The sequence below is a fragment of the Drosophila novamexicana genome, unplaced genomic scaffold, assembly GCF_003285875.2.
Source record: "Drosophila novamexicana strain 15010-1031.04,08,12 unplaced genomic scaffold, DnovRS2.1 tig00001692-arrow-arrow-pilon, whole genome shotgun sequence".
NCBI lineage: Eukaryota > Metazoa > Arthropoda > Insecta > Diptera > Drosophilidae > Drosophila > Drosophila novamexicana.
In genome coordinates, this window is record NW_020824877.1 from 333,367 (window position 1) to 353,430 (window position 20,064).

Here is a 20,064-nt window from a genome sequence, read left to right on the forward strand (position 1 = left end):
CAATTTGCTGAGAATTGATTCGAGCAGCTTAATTGCATTTTATTGTAGCCTTTTTTTTTTGGGAGGTTTGGGCGTAGCGGAACGGTGCGAGCCGGAATTGAACTTCAAAAGCTACTTGAAGAGAGTCGCGCGGCTGATATGTCACAGCCGTATCTTTATATCCACAAATGTATCTGCAGCCTGTGGCTATGTTATTTATATCTGAGCGCTGCGTACTTAACCGTGCCGCGATCGTCGCTTAACTGATGGAACCGGCAAACGACAAGCGGCAAACGGCAAACGACAAGCGGCAACCGGCGACTGCGACAGCTCCAAAAACAAGTAAATGCTCTGTTCAGAATTGACCGACTAAGCGTTACCCTGGACCAAGCGACAAGCTGTCGTCGTTTACAAGGCTTCTACACAAAAACAAACAACCGAACGCATGCCGCTTGCCTGCCCAGTACCCACATAAAGGTCAACGCGTTCTGGTAAAGCTTCGGTATTTGTAGTCCGATCGTTATGCAATTTCCCTGCCTAATATAAAGCACAAGAAGTGTGTGTCAGCGTAAGGCTCTAGCCTCACATAAATAAACAAGTTTCTTCCATTTCGAAAAGTGAAATATTCCTAATACACTCTTAAAAACTGCAAGTTATGCTACGATATTCAAGAAAAACTCGTACTGCGTTTGCAATGCGAATGTATTGAATTTTCAGTAACTAAGCGGACGGACAGACAGACATAGCCAGGCCGACGCAGCTCGTTGGTACTTATAGGTACTACATTGTGTACGAGCTGCTACCGTCTGTCCATTATACCCGATTTGTCCAATAGCCATGTGTACAGGGTACAAAAACAACCCCAGCCGAAGTCGCCAGCCAGAGCAAGACGATCAACAACGACAACAACGACAACGATGCGACGAAACTTCGGTTGACGTAGCCAGATAGCCAGCCCCATTTAACCAGCGTCATGGGCGATTCCAGAGCACAAAGGTATCTGGAATAGTTACACTTATTGCTTCAAGTGCCACCGAAAATGCGCCAACTCTGCCAGCTGGATTTATGCAGATCAAAGTGCACTATACAAAGCACAAGCACGGCCGAGCTGAAACAACGATTAGTTCGACTCGACTCTCGATAAACAACAATTAACAGCAAGTGATTTGACATTCTCGGCTAATTATTGGCCAACAATATGACACACATATATTCTCTAAGTTGCTTGTCAAACGAAACCTCAACGGCTTGAAGTGCTTTAATAGCCGAATGATCTTTAAGCTTCTGTTTTCCCTTTCCCAGTCAATCAGTCGGCAGCCAGCTGCTTCGTGAACTTCCCGTAAATGAATACAAACGACCAAATTCCCCATTTTCATGTAGACATTCCCATTTGGGCAAAAGGATAGCTTAACCGAGCCATAAAGGCTCTGTCTAGCCATCAAACGCATCAAACTGAAGAGCTAGATAAGCTTGAAACATAACATTTGCTATATATACGATCCTATAATACGATCCTATATACATATATATAAATATTTTGACACATGGTTTCTGAGCATGACATAAACATTTTAGCAGCAAAATACCCTTTAGTTGTTATGCAGGTTCTCATATTAAATAAACCAATTAGTATTCATCTAAACGCCCTCGAACTGGTGCATGCACACGCTTTTGTATATCATATTTAAGACCTAAAAACTTGATAAACATCGGACAATAAACACAGAAGTTAATCATAGGGCAGGGCAATGAGCAGACGAAGCACAGCAGGTGTGTGTGCGAGTGTGCACGCCTAATTTTTGTGTATGCATGCATACAGAAGGAAACTTCGAATGTTTTCAATGCCCGCTCTACATTTGGGGCACTCCCGGGCTAATTGTTTATATACAATTGAAAGTATGCAACGAGCTAAATCAAATGAAATGCGAGCGCTTAAAAGTAAGCAGCGTTTCTGCTGCTGTCTGAATGAGGGGGTGGAGCGAAGATGATGAGTCAACCAAGCGACCAAGCTAACCGAGGCAATCATCGGCGCACATTTGATAGGGCTGTTAAGAATTTGTGACAATTTCCATTTCCGTTTCCGGCCAACGGCCAACGGCTAGAGCAAGGCACAACAGCTCTAACCAGGTGACAGTCAGGATGCCGCATCACTCTATGGATTTGTGCAGGAAATTGCGAGTGTGACGGAAATGTTCAGAATTTGCAGTCGTGCGAACAGTCGCACGATGCGAACGACTGCCCAGTGGCAGGCGCAGAGACCAGCTAAGCGCGGGTCAAAGGGCGCTGTCGTTGCGGTTATCTCGTTTCTTGAAATTGATAAGTCGTCATTGGGTTTCGCTAATCGCCAACTGTCAAGCGTTAATTGCTACTGAATGAAGATGTGTCAAATGTAAAATTGTAAAATGTGCTTAGGGGACACGTGAAGGTAGCCCGCACGAAATTTGAAATGGGGAAAGCACACGTTTAAAACAACCAAACAGCCCGTTGTCCGGGGCCTGACTCACATCCAGTGGCCCATTGCCCCACACAACGATAATTATGCCGCATGCTGCGAGACGGTACGCAGTCTACAAGAGTATCAAAATATTTATAAACAATGTCTTAACATTTAACTTCAAAGAGCAGCACATACACACTCAAAATACATACATGCATTCAGATATATACATACGTACATGCTCGTAAACATTGTGGGCTCGAGTGCTTTGCCATTTTGCATATTGATCTGAATTTGTTTTTATTGATACTCCTCAATGATCCGTCCACAGTGGGTATATTGACTACAGCCTGCAATTGAGTCAAGTTTTAATAAATTAGTTTAAACTGCGCCATGGTTCACTTACACATTTGACAGCGACGCTGCATCTGATCCTTGCCGTTCCTAATGACATGTCATTGATTGTGTTTGGCTTATTGAGCTGCTCGATGTAAGGTAAGGATATATATACTAGATATATAGAGCGTTAAGTAGATAGGATAAAGAGATTGTGATGGGAAATCACGGAAAATTTATAGCCTGTCTGGCAAGCTATGCCCGCATCTAGATGCCATATGTCATAGGTTGTATGTTGTTAAATTTCCTGCTTTAGTTATCCAAAAAGCATACAAAAATCTGCAGAACTGTGCCTTAGTGTTGACAGCATCATTTTGTTGCATTTGATTTCTCGAGGACAACGTAGCTGAATTGTCCTGCAAGACGTCTGGCATGACAGGTCATCAAGCGAGTCCTGCATGACGCACGACGCATGCTCACCGAATTTTCGCCATGCTTAGCATACTTCTTAGGGACCCGCTGGGCGTGCAGACTCTTCAAGCAGGGTAGCTCGTAGTCGTGCCACAGTTAACAATTGAAGTTTGTTTTATTTCAGCATTTCTGCGTTGCGGGCCAAGCGATAAGCATATAAAAACATCAACACATTTCATATACATAAATTGTTAAATTCCCAGTAGAGAAAGCGCGCAAATGTCGTAAGTACATGTGATTACACACACAGGCACACGCACACCCACAAGCACACACACACACATGCACACGCTATATGTGTTTGTAGGAACTGAAGAAAGATTAAATGCTCGCTCCGCCGCATTCGCCTCAGTTGCGCACTAAACTTTGCAAACGTCGGGCCGGGCTCATAAACCAAACATCCAGCATCCAGTCGAGTTATACATAAAAAAAAATGGACTACTCCACAGCCAGAACATGCTTACTGGGATTCATATTCGTGATCTGTATGGGCATTGGCCGGGCAACGCCGCCTTTTCATTGTAAGTATGCGCGAGCTCTAAAGTCCGTTAACTATGGCTTTCCACTCACCTGGAGCATCCGGGCAGCATACCTTTATAATCCGCAGTACTGCAGCGACACGCTGAGCGGACGCCAGCTATATGTGGGCGAGGTGTTTACGCGTTCCGGCCAATGTGTGCGCGTCCAGTGTCTGGGCACGCTGCAGCTGTGGGAGGACAGGTGAGCGTGTTCGAGTATTCGCGCATCAATTCCGTTTGCAATTGCATTTCCATTTCCAGCTGCAAGGTGCCGGGCGCACTGAAGGGCGCCTGCAATGTTCTGCCGCCCACCGAAGCCAATGAGGACTATCCTAGATGTTGTCCCATGTACGAATGCAAGACGTACGAGTCGAATGCGCAGGGCGAGCTGGAACAAACGAATACGTATGATCATACTGGTAATTTGCGCAAATCACATGTGACCGAGCTGATTGTGATCAGCAAGGATCGGCGACCGGGCGCACCTGATATACCCGCAGCTCCCGCTCGTAAATATCTGGTGTAAGCGCAGCCGTTACATCCCGTTATATTTGTGTGCGTGTGTGTGTGTGCAGCGCATTTTAAGTGTGATTGTATCAATTAGGCCATAATTAGTGATTAATCAGCTGTATCGCATTGTATTCTTTGTGCCCTTAATATTGTATGTGTAATGCGCACAATTAAATTGAATTTAACAAAATTTAATTAAACGCAATTTCTTTTTGGCTAGGCGCCATTTATGTAAAACAGGGCTGTTTGACACTAGCAATACAGTTAACATCGTTTAGAGTTATCGATAGCTGCCATGGGAACATCAAATGCATTATTGATCACAATCAATGCGAAAGTCATAGTTTAACTATGTAGAAAACAATGTTAAGCTAACAAATGATAATCACCAAATAACCATTATTATCAGCTGTTTGAATACACATAAATGGCGATATAAATTTGAATTTTTGAAGCCATCGCGTTGCCAACCTTATCGTTTATTTTGAACGATACTTTGACACACACATAGCCGCAGCAGAAACGGACCACATACATATAACTATATATCGATACATCTTCAAGTCGTCAAACGTACATTCAAGTATCGAAGTGCTAGCAAGTAAGTAGGAATTTCTAGAAATTTTCAAAACAAATATAATAGTATTCATAAAATATGCATACAGTAAACCATTCAAATTGATCGAAGCGAAGAACAGCGACAGCTGCTATAAAATTACATTTTTGGCTCGTACGAAAAAACTAGCGACTACTGCGAATTTCATCACAACAAGAAAATGTTACTACGACTTGCATTGTCGACGGCTCGTCCGAGCGGCCTCCTGCTGGGCAAATCTTCGCAGGCCTTTCTCAAATCAAAGCCCAGCCTCAACATAGTGCGCAACTATGCACGCCATCCCGTGCGCAACACACGCAATCCCGTCGCCGTCGAACAGCCACGTGCACCCACTCTCAAGGAGAAGCTAATGGCGCCGCCAAGTGCCAACGGTAAGTGCATATACTCTGCCTACGCCTACGCCACCGTCTCCGCCGCCTCTTGCGTAATCATCACATCTTTTTCCAGCTTATTCGATGGGCAAGGGCGCTGTCGCCGGAGCCGCCGTCGTCGGACTCGGCGCACTCTGCTACTACGGCGTCGGCATGGGCAAACACACAAGCATTGCGGACAACGCCATGTGAGTACGCGCTTCTCCTCCAGCAGGTGACGCTGTAGGGCACTTATCAGGCTAACAGACTTGGCCAAATGCCCAAAAGGCGCTCAATGAATCCAGCATAGCAGAAAGCTTCATGTTCCATTGCACTGCCACTTCTGATGCTCGGAAATGCTTCAAGAAATCTGCTTTAAATAAGAAAGAATCTGCTGCAATTCGCGCCGCTAAAGAGCAAACACATTTGCAGCTCCGAGCAGGATTCAGGACATCTTCAAGGCTCGAATAGAGCACTTGTTGCCCTCTTTGTGGTTGCTTTTTGGTAGCCCGACCAGGAGATGCCCTGCATTCGGCTCAGAGCTGCAAATGTTCTATATCTAATGTAATATTCTATATACTGTCCGATCTTCATGAAATTAACGAAGCTTAAATATGCCATACAAAGGGATACTGAAGCACAAGGAACCAGCCTTTGAAATGTGTTGCTTCTCTGATTTTTGGGGATGATCTCCAAAGATGAAAGTATTCCCAATCTGTATTTACTACATATATGTTTATATATATAATTTCCATATATCCATAGGAGTCGGTCAGTCTGCCTGTCCTATACAGATCCATTCCCATAACTTGGTCAAATCTCATTAGATTTGACTTCTAAATCCTGCCCTACAATATCCCATATAGTATATCTGTTCCATAGAAACTAATTGCAGTATATAGATCATCATGAAGCCATATGGGAACGATCAGTTAGCCTTTCTCTTGGCCAAGATATCTTCAATATCTATTGGACCATATGCCCATAAGGGTATTAGAGCTTCGGCTTGCCGAAAGTAAACATTCTTGTTTCAATTTCATAATTGGCGAACGCCTTTTTCCAACAGCATGTGGCCGCAATATGTGAAGGAACGCATTCAGTCCAGCTACGCCTTCTTTGGTGGCTCCTGCATATTGACGGCTGCCTCCGCGGCGGCTGTGTTCCGCTCGCCACGCCTACTCTCGCTGGCCTCGCGAGGCGGTCTGCTGGTAAGTTAGCAATGCGGGACGCGAACCCTGAGCAACAGACACACGCACACACACATACATACATACATACATGTTGTTGTTCTCGTAGTGGACATTCGCTTCGCTGGCGCTCGTCGTCGGCAGCGGCGCTCTGACGCGCTCCATGCAGTATGAGCCGGGTCTGGGGCCGAAGCATCTGGCCTGGGCGCTGCACTGCGCCATTTTGGGCGGTGTTATTGCGCCCTTGTGCTTTTTGGGCGGTCCGATAATGACGCGCGCTGCACTCTACACCGGAGGCATTGTCGGTGGCCTGTCCACGATCGCTGCGTGTGCTCCAAACGATAAGTTCTTGTATATGGGCGGACCGCTGGCCATCGGCCTTGGTGTTGTGTTTGCCTCGTCTCTGGCCTCAATGTGGCTGCCGCCCACGACCGTGATTGGCGCCGGTAAGTGCACAATTAACCTATAAACAAAAACCATGCACATGCCAATTGTCCTGCTCCCGTTTCAGGCTTGGCTTCGATGTCCCTTTACGGCGGTCTCGTGCTCTTCAGCGGATTTCTGCTCTACGACACACAGCGACTGGTGCGCAAGGCCGAGGTGTATCCACAGTATGCCGTGGCGCCCTTTGATCCCATTAATGCGTGAGTAAAGAACTTGGTAGCCAGATTTCTCATGTTTCTCATGTGTGCTTTCTTTTCAGTTCAATGTCCATTTACATGGATGTATTGAATATATTCATACGGATCGCCACTATATTGGGCGGCAATCGTCGAAAGTAGTTATACCAAAACAGTTGTGATGCAGTAAAACTAATAACTTATGATATACAAACATTTAAATAAAGCTATATAGGCTTAAAAGGCCAAATAAAAAAGAATCAAGTTTTACCATTTCATTCGAAAATTGCGTAAATCAGCATCGATGCTTGTGCATGAACAGCATTGGTATCGATGCTACGTAACGCCTATCGATTAACGTTATTGCGATTCGCACACAGGGTTGCCAACTTGCCCGGTTTCAGCATTGGTTGGATTTCTTACTTTTTTGAGATTTTTTGTGTCTTAACGAAAACACAATTTATCTACATTTACTTTGCAACATATTAAAATGTTAGACTGGTTTCCTTTTTGATGTTCAAGCTATCTTTACATTACATTCAGCCAATTTTTTTTTTATTTTTAGACACAGCTGGTAACACTGATTGCACATTAAAAACCGTTACCAACTCATTATTTGCATTCGCGCAATTTGCCATATGACAGCTGTTTGCATAAATTGCCAACTATTCGATATATCGATAACATATCGCAAAGAATCGTCAACGATGTGTAAACGTCGGCAGGACAATGCGAAATTCGGCTTGTAGAGATATTAAAAGGTTTTTCGAGCTTAAAACTGGTTGGCTTTGGATCGAGTGTCGTTGTTGTCACAAATGTATAATTAAAACAAGTTTATCGTGTATCGAGCACTAGCAACCGAACAATAGAACAGAACACAATTCATTTTGGTAGTACACAATTCGTTTTACATTTTATGAATTATAATTTAGTTGTTTATTATTAAGTGCATAAACGTGTTGCAGGTGCGCAGTACAGCAGCGAGCAGAAGCTATTCAATTGGTTCCAAATCACGGCCGGAAAAGGGTAAGTGGGCTGGCAGACGCCGGGCGCAGGGCGCGGCCCGCCGGCAAATCGATTTACGATAACAAAAAAAAAATATATATATATATATATATCCTTTTCTTGTTGTTGGTTAGGCTCAATTGCGCAGCCGGCGACGGAGAACGTAGCGCAACAGGGACAAGTGTCGCAGCCGTTGGAAGAGACGGAGGCGGAGGAGCCGGACAGTCACAGTTGGGAGATGGAGCGTCGTTATTTGAAGAATCCGTTTGCGGATTTCTCGGGCGGCGAGAATACGCCCTTTGCCACCGATGAGGAGCACATCAAGACCCTCATATGCACCTATGTGGACGCCATATTGGAGCACTGTCATCCCAATAGCGACGAGGAGGACAATCGCGGTGATCTGTATGTGGGCAATGCGGGCATTGCCTACATGTTCTGGAAGCTGCACAGTTGCGAACAGACGCGCGATCTATATCCAGCGCTGGAGCACGCTGCCGCCTTCATACGCAACGCCAAGGCGAATGCCAAGCGATACAAGAAACGCTCCGCGGAGCGTTATTCATTTTTGTGCGGCAATGCTGGCATCTATGCCGTCTCGGCGGCCATCTCGCAGGAGGCCAAAAACACGGAGGAGCTGTCCAATGATTTGGCCAACTTCAAGTCGGGCATACCCTCCAGCAAGGAGTTCATGCACACCAAATACGGTTGCGATGAGGTGCTTGTGGGCCGTGCCGGCTATCTATCCGGCTGCTATTGGCTGAACGATGTGCTGCCGGAGAAGAAGATAACCGATGACGATCTGGTCTCCATTTGCCAGCTGATCGTGACCAGCGGCCGCGAATACAGCAAGCTTAACAATTCGCCCCTGCCGCTGATGTATCAGTACCATGGCACCGAGTATTTGGGCGCCGCCCATGGACTGTGCGCCATACTGCACATGCTGTTGGATAGTCCCTGGTTCCGTACGGTGCCCATTTCGGCGCCGGCCGCTGAGCTGCGCGACATCAAGCGCTCGATTGACTACTTTCTGGAGCTGCAGGACAATGAGGGCAACTTTCCGGTGGCTCTGGAGGATTTGCGCTCCGGACGTGACAAGCGTCTGGTGCACTGGTGCCATGGCGCACCCGGCGCTGTCTATGTGCTGGCCAAAGCCTATTTGATATTCAAGGAGGACAAGTACATTATCTCGCTGCGACGCGCCGCCGATCTTGTCTGGAAGAAGGGCTTTCTGCGCAAGGGGCCCGGCATCTGTCATGGCGTCGCCGGCAACGGTTATGTCTTTTTGCTGCTCTTTCGCCTGACCAACGAAATGAAGTACCTGTATCGGGCGCACAAGTTCATGGAGCTGCTGACCAATTCGGAGTTCAAGCAGCGCGCCCGTGTCCCCGATCGGCCGCACAGCCTGTACGAGGGCGTTGCTGGCACCGTCTGTTTCCTGGTCGATCTGCTCGAGCCGGAACAGGCGCATTTTCCCTTCATGGATGTCTTTCACTAGACACCACACAACACACACAGCAGACCAGAGACACCACAGCAGCCCAGTATCCGAAACCGATTCACGAAACCTTTACACCCGTTCAGCAAATGCATTCTCACCGACTTTTGCGAATTTCGACACACACACACACACACACACAAACACACAACAAATCAGGGAGTTGATTTTTTTTCTAGTCAAATTTGTGTTACGTCCCCGCCGTTAATTTGTTTTGTTATTCTCGTTGCCGTTCGGATACGAACGAATCACTGATGGTTAGGATCATAAGATCTCAGTGCTTGGTAAAACCTTACACCCCCCCTCAAACACACACCCCCTTTCCCCGCTGCATTTGGCCCCATTTGAAAGAGGGGCAGCTAATCAATTGAGTGCGTGGCGCCAATCACCGAACGCAGAATGTTATTAATCATTCTCATATCAAAATTCTCTGTGCTTTAAGCTAAGCAATTAAATAAAAATAATAATAATACGCATACATAAATATTCAGATATATATACAATTTAAATATATACACATACAATATATATTTATATACAATACTTACATATGTACTTGCAAACAAAATCATAAAACATACATACATATACTGTGCTTTATACCTACGAGTAACTTTATGAAGAGCTCCAAATTCTATTGTCAATAAAAATTATACTACAACTAAAGTGTGTTATTTACGATACAAGTGCCGCGAATATCGTATGTCAAAATTCAACTTTGAATTTGGCGCGCGCGTGTTAAGCAACATAATCGGTATACAATTGTAATTTACGATAAAAAAAATACCGCGAATATCGTAAGTCAAAATTCAACTTTGAATTTGGCGCGCGCGTGTTAAGCAACATAATCGGTATACAATTGTAATTTACGATAAAAAATACCGCGAATATCGTAAGTCGAAATTTAACTTTTATTTGGCGCGCGTGCCAATTAATAAGCAAAATAATCGGTATCGATATTTTTGCAAGTAGCTCAGTGCGCGTTCAAGAATCGATTATTCGAGGGTGCGCGAGCCGTTAACCTTTGAAACGTAAGATATTTGATTTATGAATGCTGATTTATCAGCTCGCCAGGCAGATAAGCCTGATATAGATTATAGATATTATATATATATATATAAATATTTGCAATTTTAATTAAGCTCGTTCCGGAATATTTTCCGTGCATGCAACAGCTGCAGAAAATAATTGCACAACTTTATATGCGAGGGCTGTTTTTAATATTAATAAAAATCGGATATATATATATATATATGGCAGCTTATAGTACGATCTTGAAATCGTTGGTTGGAAAGAGACGTAGAAGGAATAAAGATTAGCTCGTTCCATGTCCACAATTTTAGGACGTATAGCTTATTAAGTTTCTCATTCAAGAAGTTGCACTTATCGAGCGACATCTGTACTGTTTTAGGTAACCCTCTTGGGTATTTCAATGGGCCAAGTTGGGGTTAGGGGGCGGGGCAGAGCGGGACGGAGTACCGGACTAGTTAATCAAGTGCGAGCCTTAGTTAACAGCCAAAAGTCATATAACACTGTCCAACACACAAATACATATACATATATATATAGAGTATATGGTATAAATCATAAATAATGGCAATTGGAGAGGTAGTTCATTTTTGTGGAACAGCGACGTCTGCTCAGTCGCACGAGAAACGCCGCACGGATTAGGCGTGAGAAGCACACTCGAGAGAGAGAGAGGAGAAGACGACCGGCCACAATGATGCTTGTCGAGATCGGGGCCATGCCCTGGACGCTAATGCTGCTTATCATTGGCGCCGGCCACACGCTGGCCGCCGAGGATCGATTTCCGGTGTCCCTGATACACATCAACGATTTCCATGCCAGGCAAGTGCGCGTGATTCTCCGCGTCCGTGATTCGAGTGCCGTAAACAATCATCATAATCGTGCACAGCGCTTTTATCAGGCACATGCTCCGATAAGGCCAATCCATATCGTCTATATCATAAAATAGTCCAATGTCATTCATTGAGTGCCTTCCAAAACTGTCAGATTCGAGCCGACGGACACCAGCGGCGGCATCTGTGATGAGGGCGAGGAGTGCGTCGGTGGCTATGCGCGCACCGTGCACATGGTCCGTAGATTGCTGGAGGAGCAGCGCGATCATAATCCCATCTATATCAATGCGGGCGACAGTTTTCAGGGCACGCTCTGGTACAATATTGGACGCTGGAATGTTACCCAGGAGTTTCTCAATATGCTGCCCGCCGATGTCATGGTATGTTCGACTCCAGCTGGAGATGTTCAAGGTCAAGCTTCATGCGCTGTCTAACTCCATGATTTTCTACAGACGCTGGGCAACCATGAGTTCGATCATGGCGTCGAGGGTGTCGTGCCCTTCCTGAAGACCATCAACACCAGCATGCTGGTGGCCAACATGGACAGCGCCCACGAGCCCACCATGGATGGGCTCTACGAGCGCTCGCTGATACTGGAGCGCGGCGGTCGCAAGATCGGACTGATCGGTGTCATCCTAGAGACAACAGACGTAAGTGCTCCACCGAACTCTCGTTCCACATTCTCGCTCTGATCCTCCGTCTCCGCGCAGACACTGGCCAACACGGGCAAGCTGATCTTCCGCAACGAGAGCGACACCATCCGCGAGGAGGCACGCCTGCTGCAGGAACAGGGCGCCAATATCATCATTGTCATCTCGCACTGCGGCTACGATGTGGACAAGGTGATCGCCGCGAATGCGGGCGATGTCATCGATGTCATTGTTGGCTCCCATTCGCACACCTTCCTCTACACGGGCGATCCGCCCGGGCCGGACAAGTCGCGCGGCGACTATCCCACCCAGGTGATACACAGCAGCGGCCATCGCGTGCTCATCGTTCAGGCGGGCTGCTATGCCAAATATGTCGGCAATCTGACGGTCTATTTCGATGACAATGGCGATGTCCTGGACTTCGAGGGTGCACCCCTCTATATGGGACCGGACGTACCAGAGGGTAAGTTCCTCTAAGTTTCCTTCCTCGGCCCTGGCTGCCCTGAACGTCAACACGTTCACTCACAGCCGTAACCCGACGTGTTATCGATAAGCTTGCTATCGATAATTATCGATTCTCAGTTTTAAGCATATTTAAAGTACTCGAGTCATTAATTGTCACCCGTCGGATTCGGTTTCGATATGAAGTTCAAATTTATTTTAAATTGTAGCTTGTCCTTTTTTGCTGGAAATCGATAAATATCGATATGCAGCTTTAAGCATTTTTTGAAAATTGTAGGAGCAAGCGGAATTGGATGTGGACCTTTGGGTTGACATATGCAGTTCCAATTTTTTTCAAATTGCAACTCAATTTGTTTACTTGAAATCGATAAATATCGATTTTCAGCAACGTTTTGTTGAGCACATCCCTTCGATTATATGAAGCAGCGTCTACACATCAATGTTTTTTATACGATAACATACACATTTTGTCAGAATCGATAAATATCGAACCGATTTCTTGGTATCGATAAATATCGATTTTCTGTTTTAGGCGTTTTTGGGAAATTATAAGAGCAACCTTTAGGTTTCGTTATGCTGTTCAAACGTATTTATAAAAGTGACTCGATTTGCTCACTTGAAATCCATAAATATCGATAGCTCGCGTGCGTGTTTTAGCCGTAGCTCGGCTTTCATCAGAGCCAAAGAGCACAGCCCATACTTTTTGAGCAGCTTGTCCCAGTCGCTTCCATTTGTAGAGAGTACAGGGTATCTGCTAGTCGGGCACTCTCGCTTGCTTTTTGTGACATGTTATTGTTGTTGTTGCCGCTGCAGACGAGGCAGTGCTGAAGGCGCTAGAGCCCTGGAAGGAGGTGATCAATCGGGAGGGCCAGGTGGTCGTCGGCCGCACCATGGTCGACCTGACCAAGAGCGACTGCAGCGACCGGGAATGCAATCTGGGCAACTTCTTCTGCGATGCCATGATCCATACGGTAAGCTCGTTCGAGACCGTGCAGCTGCAGCCTAACCGTATGCCATGCCCCGTTGCAGTTCACGGGACTGACGCCGTTCAATCAGAGCGCCTGGACAAATGTATCCATTGGACTGGCGGCCACCGGCGGCCTGCGCATGGCCCTGCTGCGAGGCAGTGAGTAGAATCTAGCGTTAACATGAGCTGAGCTCAAGCCGAGCAACTGTTCCACAGATCTGACATATGCGCACATGGTCAACATGTCGCCGTTCGAGAACAAGCTGATTGCCTACAATCTGCCCGGCCGGAAGCTGATCGAGGCGCTGGAGTATGGTGTCAGCAAGATTAATCTGGAGAATGGGGTGACCAGCTCGTACATAATGCTGCAGGTGGCCGGTCTGAAGGTCACCTATGACTACACCAAGCCGGTCAATTCGCGCGTCGTCTCCGTGCTGGCGCGCTGCGCCGACTGCGATGTGCCCATCTATGAGCCTTTGGAGCCGGCCAAGATTTATCGCATCGCCTCGCCCGATTTTCTGCAGGGCGGCGGCGATGGCTTCACCATGCTAGCCGAGGGCACCGACCTCCAGTGAGTGGCCCCCGGTGGGCTCAATCTTTATCACTTCCTGAAATCGTCTAATCCGCACTTGCACTTGCAGAATCAGCATCACGGATCTGGAGGCTCTGCTCTCCTACACCAGCAACATTGATCCCATCTATACGGGCCTCGAGGGACGCATCACTGTGCTCAACTGACAGGCTGTCCTTCGTTTTTTTTTTGTTTTTATCATAAATAAATGTTGTAGGTAATCCAAGCGGAAGTTTTTCATTACCCGGCCTTGCGCGAGTCGAATGCCTTCCGTGGTAAATTCGAATCCGAATCAAATTTTAACTCTAACAAGTAAGATGTTCTAGTCGGGAGCTCCCGACTAGGGGATACCCTGAACCCTCTTCTTCCAACATCAAATGCATATATATATTCTATTTAAGAAGATATATGTCAAGTTTGTTGACTCTAGCTCTTATTATTTACCAAAATTGCCCAAAAAACAGGATATCGATATCGATTTTTATCGATTGCTTGGAAACGGAGCAAGTTATCGATTATCGGAAACAAACTCGATCTGCGCGGGAACTAGGAGCATCTACATCTAAAATTTCAAGTCTCTCAGCAACAATGTTTGTTTATTCTTGTTGAAGAACGCCGCAAATTAAGCCGCATTTTCCACGCGAATAGGTGAATTTTGCGAAAAGCGTGAAACACGCACAAATGTTCGTCTTAGCTTAAATCTCCCTCAAAGAGACAAAAGCAGATCGATTAATAGGCATTTTCTTGCTTCATTAAGCTCGGAGATAAAACAAGTGAGAGTGCACGACTAGGAGATACCCTTTCCTGCTCTTCTTCCCCTTGCTCAACTCCATGGGAAATACGTTCTCGAATAACTTGGTTCCTTGCTGTCCGATGTTTATGAAATTTGCAAGGCATAAATCAAGAATTCCATAGAATGAAATGATTTCCGATTTCCACAGTAAAGCTCTTCGAGAGAGATGGAGACAATCTACGTCAGAAAGTTGGTTAACCTAGCTCTAAAAAGATCCGAAATAGCTCGAAAACCTATCGAAAATGTTATCGATTTCATGGAAACAGAGCTTGATCTAACGATAATTGGCAATAAACTTGAACTGCAGGGAAAATGGTTAGAGCCACGCCCCAAAGTCCTAGTGCCCAGCTCCGAAAGTCCCTTACGGCTCACGGACCACTTTCTATGTCATTCCATTGCCTAATCCGAAATATAACACTTCAATTTCGAAGATGAGGCCGTGCTCTTGGCCCTGGCACCCTGGCAGGCCCAGCTGGCGGAGTCATCCAATCGGATTGTGGGCAGCAGTCGGGTCCCTTTGCAGCAGGCGGAATGCGCGCGTGGCGAATGCAATTTGGGCAATCTCTACACGGACGCCATGCTTCATGCCGTGCGTATTAAGTTGCAATCAGCTTCGCCTTGCTAATCCTCCAGCTTTGCAGTTCGTCAAGGAGGCATCCGCGCAAGCGTCCAATTGGAGCAATGTGACAATTGCCCTGACCAGCCAGGGTAACTTTCGTGTGCCCATACCGGCGGGCGGTAAGTTGCTGAAGCCGCCTTTCCAAATGAAACTAAATGGAACTGTTCCATTCTGACCAGATATAAGCTACAAACAGCTGGTGGCCATGTGCCCGTGGGAGAACCGTTTGTATGCTCTGAACTTGCGGGGTGAGCATCTGTGGCTGCTGCTGGAGGATGCTGTAGCGCCCATGAACTCGAGTCTAGTGTCGCCCACATCCAAGCGCTTACTGCAGGTCTCCGGATTGAGGATAATCTATAATCTAAGGGCTGAGCCGGGCCAGCGGCTGGTCCGTGTACTTGTGCGCTGTGCCGATTGCGCCATACCCGAGTATCGGCCATTGCAGCTGAGTCAGCATTATCGGCTGGTGGTCATGGAATATCTGGCGAATGGCAAAAACGGTTTCTCACTGATTAGCGACCACGCCCAAGAGCTTGAGTAAGCCCTGCCAAAAAATTGGCTGATTACATACATATTTTATATACATATCAATTACAGACTGGGCCCCTTTGATTTGGATGCTTTGATGGACTATATGAATGCGATTGGGCCTATAATTGCGGGTCTAGAGCAGCGAATACGATTTGTAACGTAAACAAAATGCGCTTATCTTTTTTTCAAATAAACGTTAACAACATAGTGCAAAACTATCGATATATCGTTCACAATTAAGTCGAAACGTGAAGTTGGCTGTTTTTGGTATTTTCGCTATTAAACTTAGTACATTTTTTTGCTTACCCACTGCGGTCACATTGTACATCTCACTCATTCAAAAGTCTTCTTAAGGTTAGGAGTCCGCCTGCGGCACATTTCGAGCAAGTGAGCTTGTTAATTTACATCAAGTTAAATCGGAAGTGTTCCATACACAGTTTTATTTTTGATTTTCAAGTCACTGTAAAAACAAACAAAGAAAAGCAATATCAAAGTAAGTAACATTAACATAAGAATTTCAACTTACATATCAAACCGCGTGTGCCCAAATAATTGCATTATCATTGTTGTGTGTGTGCGTGCGTTGGTGTGTGTGTGTGCGTGTGTGTGTTATATAAGACAACCGGCAAAGCGAGCGGCTGTTTTCTTTCTAGAATCTTCTGCAACGTAACGTGTTTCAATTAGGCAAATGTAAGTTAATTATGTTCACAATAGACGATATTACTGAGTGGAATGCATACCATTCAAAATAGTTGAATTTCGTATTGGAATTGACTTTCCAAGCAGCGGCGCACACTCACGTAACAGCGGCAGGCGCACATGTTTTTCTGCTCTCGCCGGTGCCAACAATTTCACAATTTCTGTGCATGCTTTCCAATTGGACTTTAGATTAATGCATGCAACGGCCATGCACTTGCCCCAAATTTCATAACAAGCCCAAACATTGCAACCACACACACACACACACACGTGTATATATGTATTGGAGCAGGGGTCAGCGGCTGGGTTACATAAATGATTTGTTCTGGAAGACTTGCTCTCGTTTACACGTTCGTTTGTTATCGATAGACCGCAGCCCGGTGGGTGGTGGGTCATTTATTATCACTTAGCTGAGGGGGGTGCCGCAAAATGATTTAATCAAGTGAAATTGAAATCAATTTTAATAGCTCTTATTTAACGCTGTGAAGCAGTGTTGCAAAATTAGTTAAGTTTTCAAAATAGCTGTAAATTAGCTTGACTAGCAACAGTGTGCACGTGTTTTTTTTCGTTCGTTAACTTTTGCCTGCATTTGTGATTTATCGATAACCGATATCGTGTTGCAGATGTTCCGCCTACCAGTTTCACTTGCACGCACCTCGATCAGCCGTCAGCTGGCGATGCGCAGCTATGCGAAGGATGTCAAGTTTGGTGCCGAGGTGCGCGCCATGATGCTGCAGGGCGTCGATGTGCTGGCCGATGCTGTGGCCGTGACCATGGGTCCCAAGGGTCGCAACGTGATCATTGAGCAGTCGTGGGGCTCGCCAAAGATCACCAAGGATGGCGTTACGGTGGCCAAGGCCATTGAGCTGAAGGACAAATTCCAGAACATTGGCGCCAAGCTGGTCCAGGATGTGGCCAACAATACCAACGAGGAGGCCGGCGATGGCACCACCACAGCCACAGTGCTGGCTCGTGCCATTGCCAAGGAGGGCTTCGAGAAGATCTCGAAGGGTGCCAATCCCGTTGAGATTCGTCGCGGCGTCATGTTGGCCGTCGACACCGTCAAGGACAACCTGAAGACCATGTCGCGTCCGGTCAAGACGCCCGAAGAGATCGCCCAGGTGGCCACAATCTCGGCGAACGGCGACCAGGCCATTGGCAAGCTCATCAGCGATGCAATGAAGCGTGTCGGTCGCGATGGCGTGATTACCGTCAAGGATGGCAAGACCCTCATCGATGAGCTGGAGGTGATTGAGGGCATGAAGTTCGATCGCGGTTACATTTCGCCATATTTCATCAACTCGTCGAAGGGCGCCAAGGTTGAGTTCCAGGATGCATTGCTGCTGCTGTCGGAGAAGAAGATCTCCTCGGTGCAGAGCATCATACCCGCCCTCGAGCTGGCCAACTCGCAGCGCAAGCCGCTGGTCATCATTGCCGAGGACATCGATGGTGAGGCGCTCAGCACCCTGGTGGTGAATCGCCTGAAGATCGGCCTACAGGTGGCCGCCGTCAAGGCGCCCGGCTTCGGTGACAACCGCAAGTCCACCCTCACCGACATGGCCATCGCCTCGGGCGGCATTGTTTTTGGCGATGATGCCGATCTGGTCAAGCTGGAGGATGTCAAAATCAGTGACCTGGGTCAGGTGGGCGAGGTGGTCATCACCAAGGATGACACACTGCTGCTGAAGGGCAAGGGCAAGAAGGACGATGTGCAGCGTCGCGTCGACCAGATCAAGGAACAGATCACAGACACCACATCCGAATACGAGAAGGAGAAGCTCCAGGAGCGTCTGGCCCGTCTCGCCTCCGGCGTCGCTTTGCTGCGCGTCGGCGGCTCCAGCGAGGTGGAGGTCAATGAGAAGAAGGATCGCGTCCATGATGCACTCAACGCCACTCGTGCTGCCGTCGAAGAAGGCATCGTGCCCGGCGGCGGCACCGCCCTGCTGCGCTGCATCGAGAAACTGGACAGCGTCGCCACCACCAACGAGGATCAGGTAGGTTGCTGTCCCTTTGATCCAATTGCATATTGATTAATATTTAACTGACCAACCAGAACCTCGGCGTGGACATTGTGCGTCGCGCCCTTCGCATGCCCTGCATGACAATTGCCAAGAACGCGGGCGTCGATGGCGCCATGGTCGTGGCCAAGGTGGAGACCCAGTCGGGCGACTACGGTTACGATGCGCTCAAGGGCGAATACGGTAATCTGATTGAGAAGGGCATCATCGATCCCACCAAGGTGGTGCGCACCGCCATCACCGATGCCGCCGGCGTTGCTTCGCTCCTGACCACCGCCGAGGCTGTTGTCACCGAGATACCCAAGGAGGATGCTGCTCCTGGCATGGGCGGCATGGGTGGCATGGGCGGCATGGGAGGCATGGGTGGTATGGGTGGCATGATGTAAACGCAGTCACACACACACACACCCATACACACACCAACACACACACACACCATTCATATGTTTAGGCCCACGATGCATAAAGGCCAGGCAACGGGATGCGGCGGCAATCCGCGCGGGCACCCACATTCTCTTACTTGGGTGCAGTCAGCTGCCCCCGCGCCACGCCTCCCACTGCATACACACAGACACACACGCCCGCCCGCCCGCACACACACACACACATGTATTCGATGAACATCGAATTTTGTTTCGCATTTATCTCCTTTTTGAACAAGTCGTCGGCTGGGATTGGCCGCATGCCCAGGAGCTGGCGTTTCTGCATTGTGTTTGACGTTTCTTCTTATTTTTTTTTTTAAAAAAACTATTCCTAAATACTATTTTTTACATGTTATATATGTAAATGCAAGAAATACCGTTAGTTGTAAAATAACAATAAAAAACAAAAAATTATATGAAAGAAAATTTGAGCATGGAAATTGAAAGTGTGAGCTGGGAGGGAGGAGAAGGGGCTCAAAACGGCGGCTACGAAATCGAGAACCTGGAACATCTATATATACTAGATGCCCTAGCAATAGAAATTCCTGATGCATTATTGTCGAGAGTCCCAGACCCAGGGGAGAAGGGATTTATGATCAGGTCGAGATATATATATTCCTGCTTATTATCGAGAGACCCACTTTCAGGCGTATAAAGCTGTTTCGCATAGAATCAGCTTCGAAATAATACTCCAGTATTCACGAATACTACGATAGGAAAGGAAATAATAACTAATACTAAATACGATGTATATAGATGAAAAGAAGAGAAACGGACTACCAATTCTTAAAGTAAAATCTTTAAATAAATTATCCAAGAGATCAAAGAGTACAAAATTCTAGACCGAAAAATACCATCTATATAAATGTTTATCTCCCAAAGTAAAACCCCTGAGAACTCAGAGACTATAAGAGCTAGAGTCTTTGAATTTGTTATGCAGATTAAG

The 20,064-nt window shown here is 46.8% G+C and overlaps 5 protein-coding genes across 7 annotated transcripts; all 5 read left to right on the plus strand.

Moving 5' to 3' along the window:
- The first annotated feature begins 3,572 nt into the window (after positions 1–3,572).
- LOC115768190 lies at positions 3,573–4,446 on the plus strand. Its single transcript, XM_030712700.1, has 3 exons — positions 3,573–3,744; positions 3,811–3,943; positions 4,003–4,446. The coding sequence occupies exons 1-3, from the start codon at positions 3,657–3,659 to the stop codon at positions 4,265–4,267; spliced, it is 486 nt and encodes a 161-aa protein (XP_030568560.1). The 5' UTR covers positions 3,573–3,656; the 3' UTR covers positions 4,268–4,446.
- A 470-nt stretch (positions 4,447–4,916) lies between these two features.
- Positions 4,917–7,271, plus strand: LOC115768189 (growth hormone-inducible transmembrane protein). The gene is made up of 6 exons (XM_030712699.1): positions 4,917–5,238; positions 5,315–5,426; positions 6,284–6,425; positions 6,514–6,850; positions 6,916–7,048; positions 7,108–7,271. Exons 1-6 carry the CDS (start codon positions 5,028–5,030, stop codon positions 7,184–7,186), a joined length of 1,014 nt encoding a protein of 337 aa, XP_030568559.1. The 5' UTR covers positions 4,917–5,027; the 3' UTR covers positions 7,187–7,271.
- Positions 7,272–7,813: 542 nt separating this feature from the next.
- On the plus strand, positions 7,814–10,029 carry LOC115768195 (lanC-like protein 3 homolog). 2 transcript variants are annotated; one of them, XM_030712707.1, is made up of 3 exons: positions 7,814–7,914; positions 7,990–8,050; positions 8,164–10,029. In XM_030712707.1, exon 3 carries the CDS (start codon positions 8,268–8,270, stop codon positions 9,525–9,527), a length of 1,260 nt encoding a protein of 419 aa, XP_030568567.1. In that variant the 5' UTR covers positions 7,814–7,914; positions 7,990–8,050; positions 8,164–8,267; the 3' UTR covers positions 9,528–10,029. The 2 variants fall into 2 exon arrangements, with proteins under 2 accessions (XP_030568567.1, XP_030568566.1); XM_030712706.1 differs by having other exon boundaries at positions 7,814–8,050.
- Positions 10,030–11,168: 1,139 nt separating this feature from the next.
- LOC115768208 (apyrase) lies at positions 11,169–16,168 on the plus strand. Of its 2 annotated transcripts, none has more exons than XM_030712721.1 (8): positions 11,169–11,375; positions 11,541–11,766; positions 11,839–12,036; positions 12,097–12,499; positions 15,261–15,418; positions 15,471–15,567; positions 15,628–15,985; positions 16,046–16,168. In XM_030712721.1, the coding sequence occupies exons 1-8, from the start codon at positions 11,248–11,250 to the stop codon at positions 16,140–16,142; spliced, it is 1,665 nt and encodes a 554-aa protein (XP_030568581.1). In that variant the 5' UTR covers positions 11,169–11,247; the 3' UTR covers positions 16,143–16,168. The 2 variants fall into 2 exon arrangements, with proteins under 2 accessions (XP_030568581.1, XP_030568582.1); XM_030712722.1 differs by lacking the exons at positions 15,261–15,418; positions 15,471–15,567; positions 15,628–15,985; positions 16,046–16,168 and adding exons at positions 13,312–13,469; positions 13,528–13,624; positions 13,682–14,036; positions 14,107–14,258 and having other exon boundaries at positions 11,170–11,375.
- Positions 16,169–16,313: 145 nt separating this feature from the next.
- On the plus strand, positions 16,314–19,529 carry LOC115768207 (heat shock protein 60A). The gene is made up of 3 exons (XM_030712720.1): positions 16,314–16,472; positions 17,302–18,672; positions 18,732–19,529. Exons 2-3 carry the CDS (start codon positions 17,302–17,304, stop codon positions 19,080–19,082), a joined length of 1,722 nt encoding a protein of 573 aa, XP_030568580.1. The 5' UTR covers positions 16,314–16,472; the 3' UTR covers positions 19,083–19,529.
- The last annotated feature ends 535 nt before the right edge of the window (positions 19,530–20,064 follow it).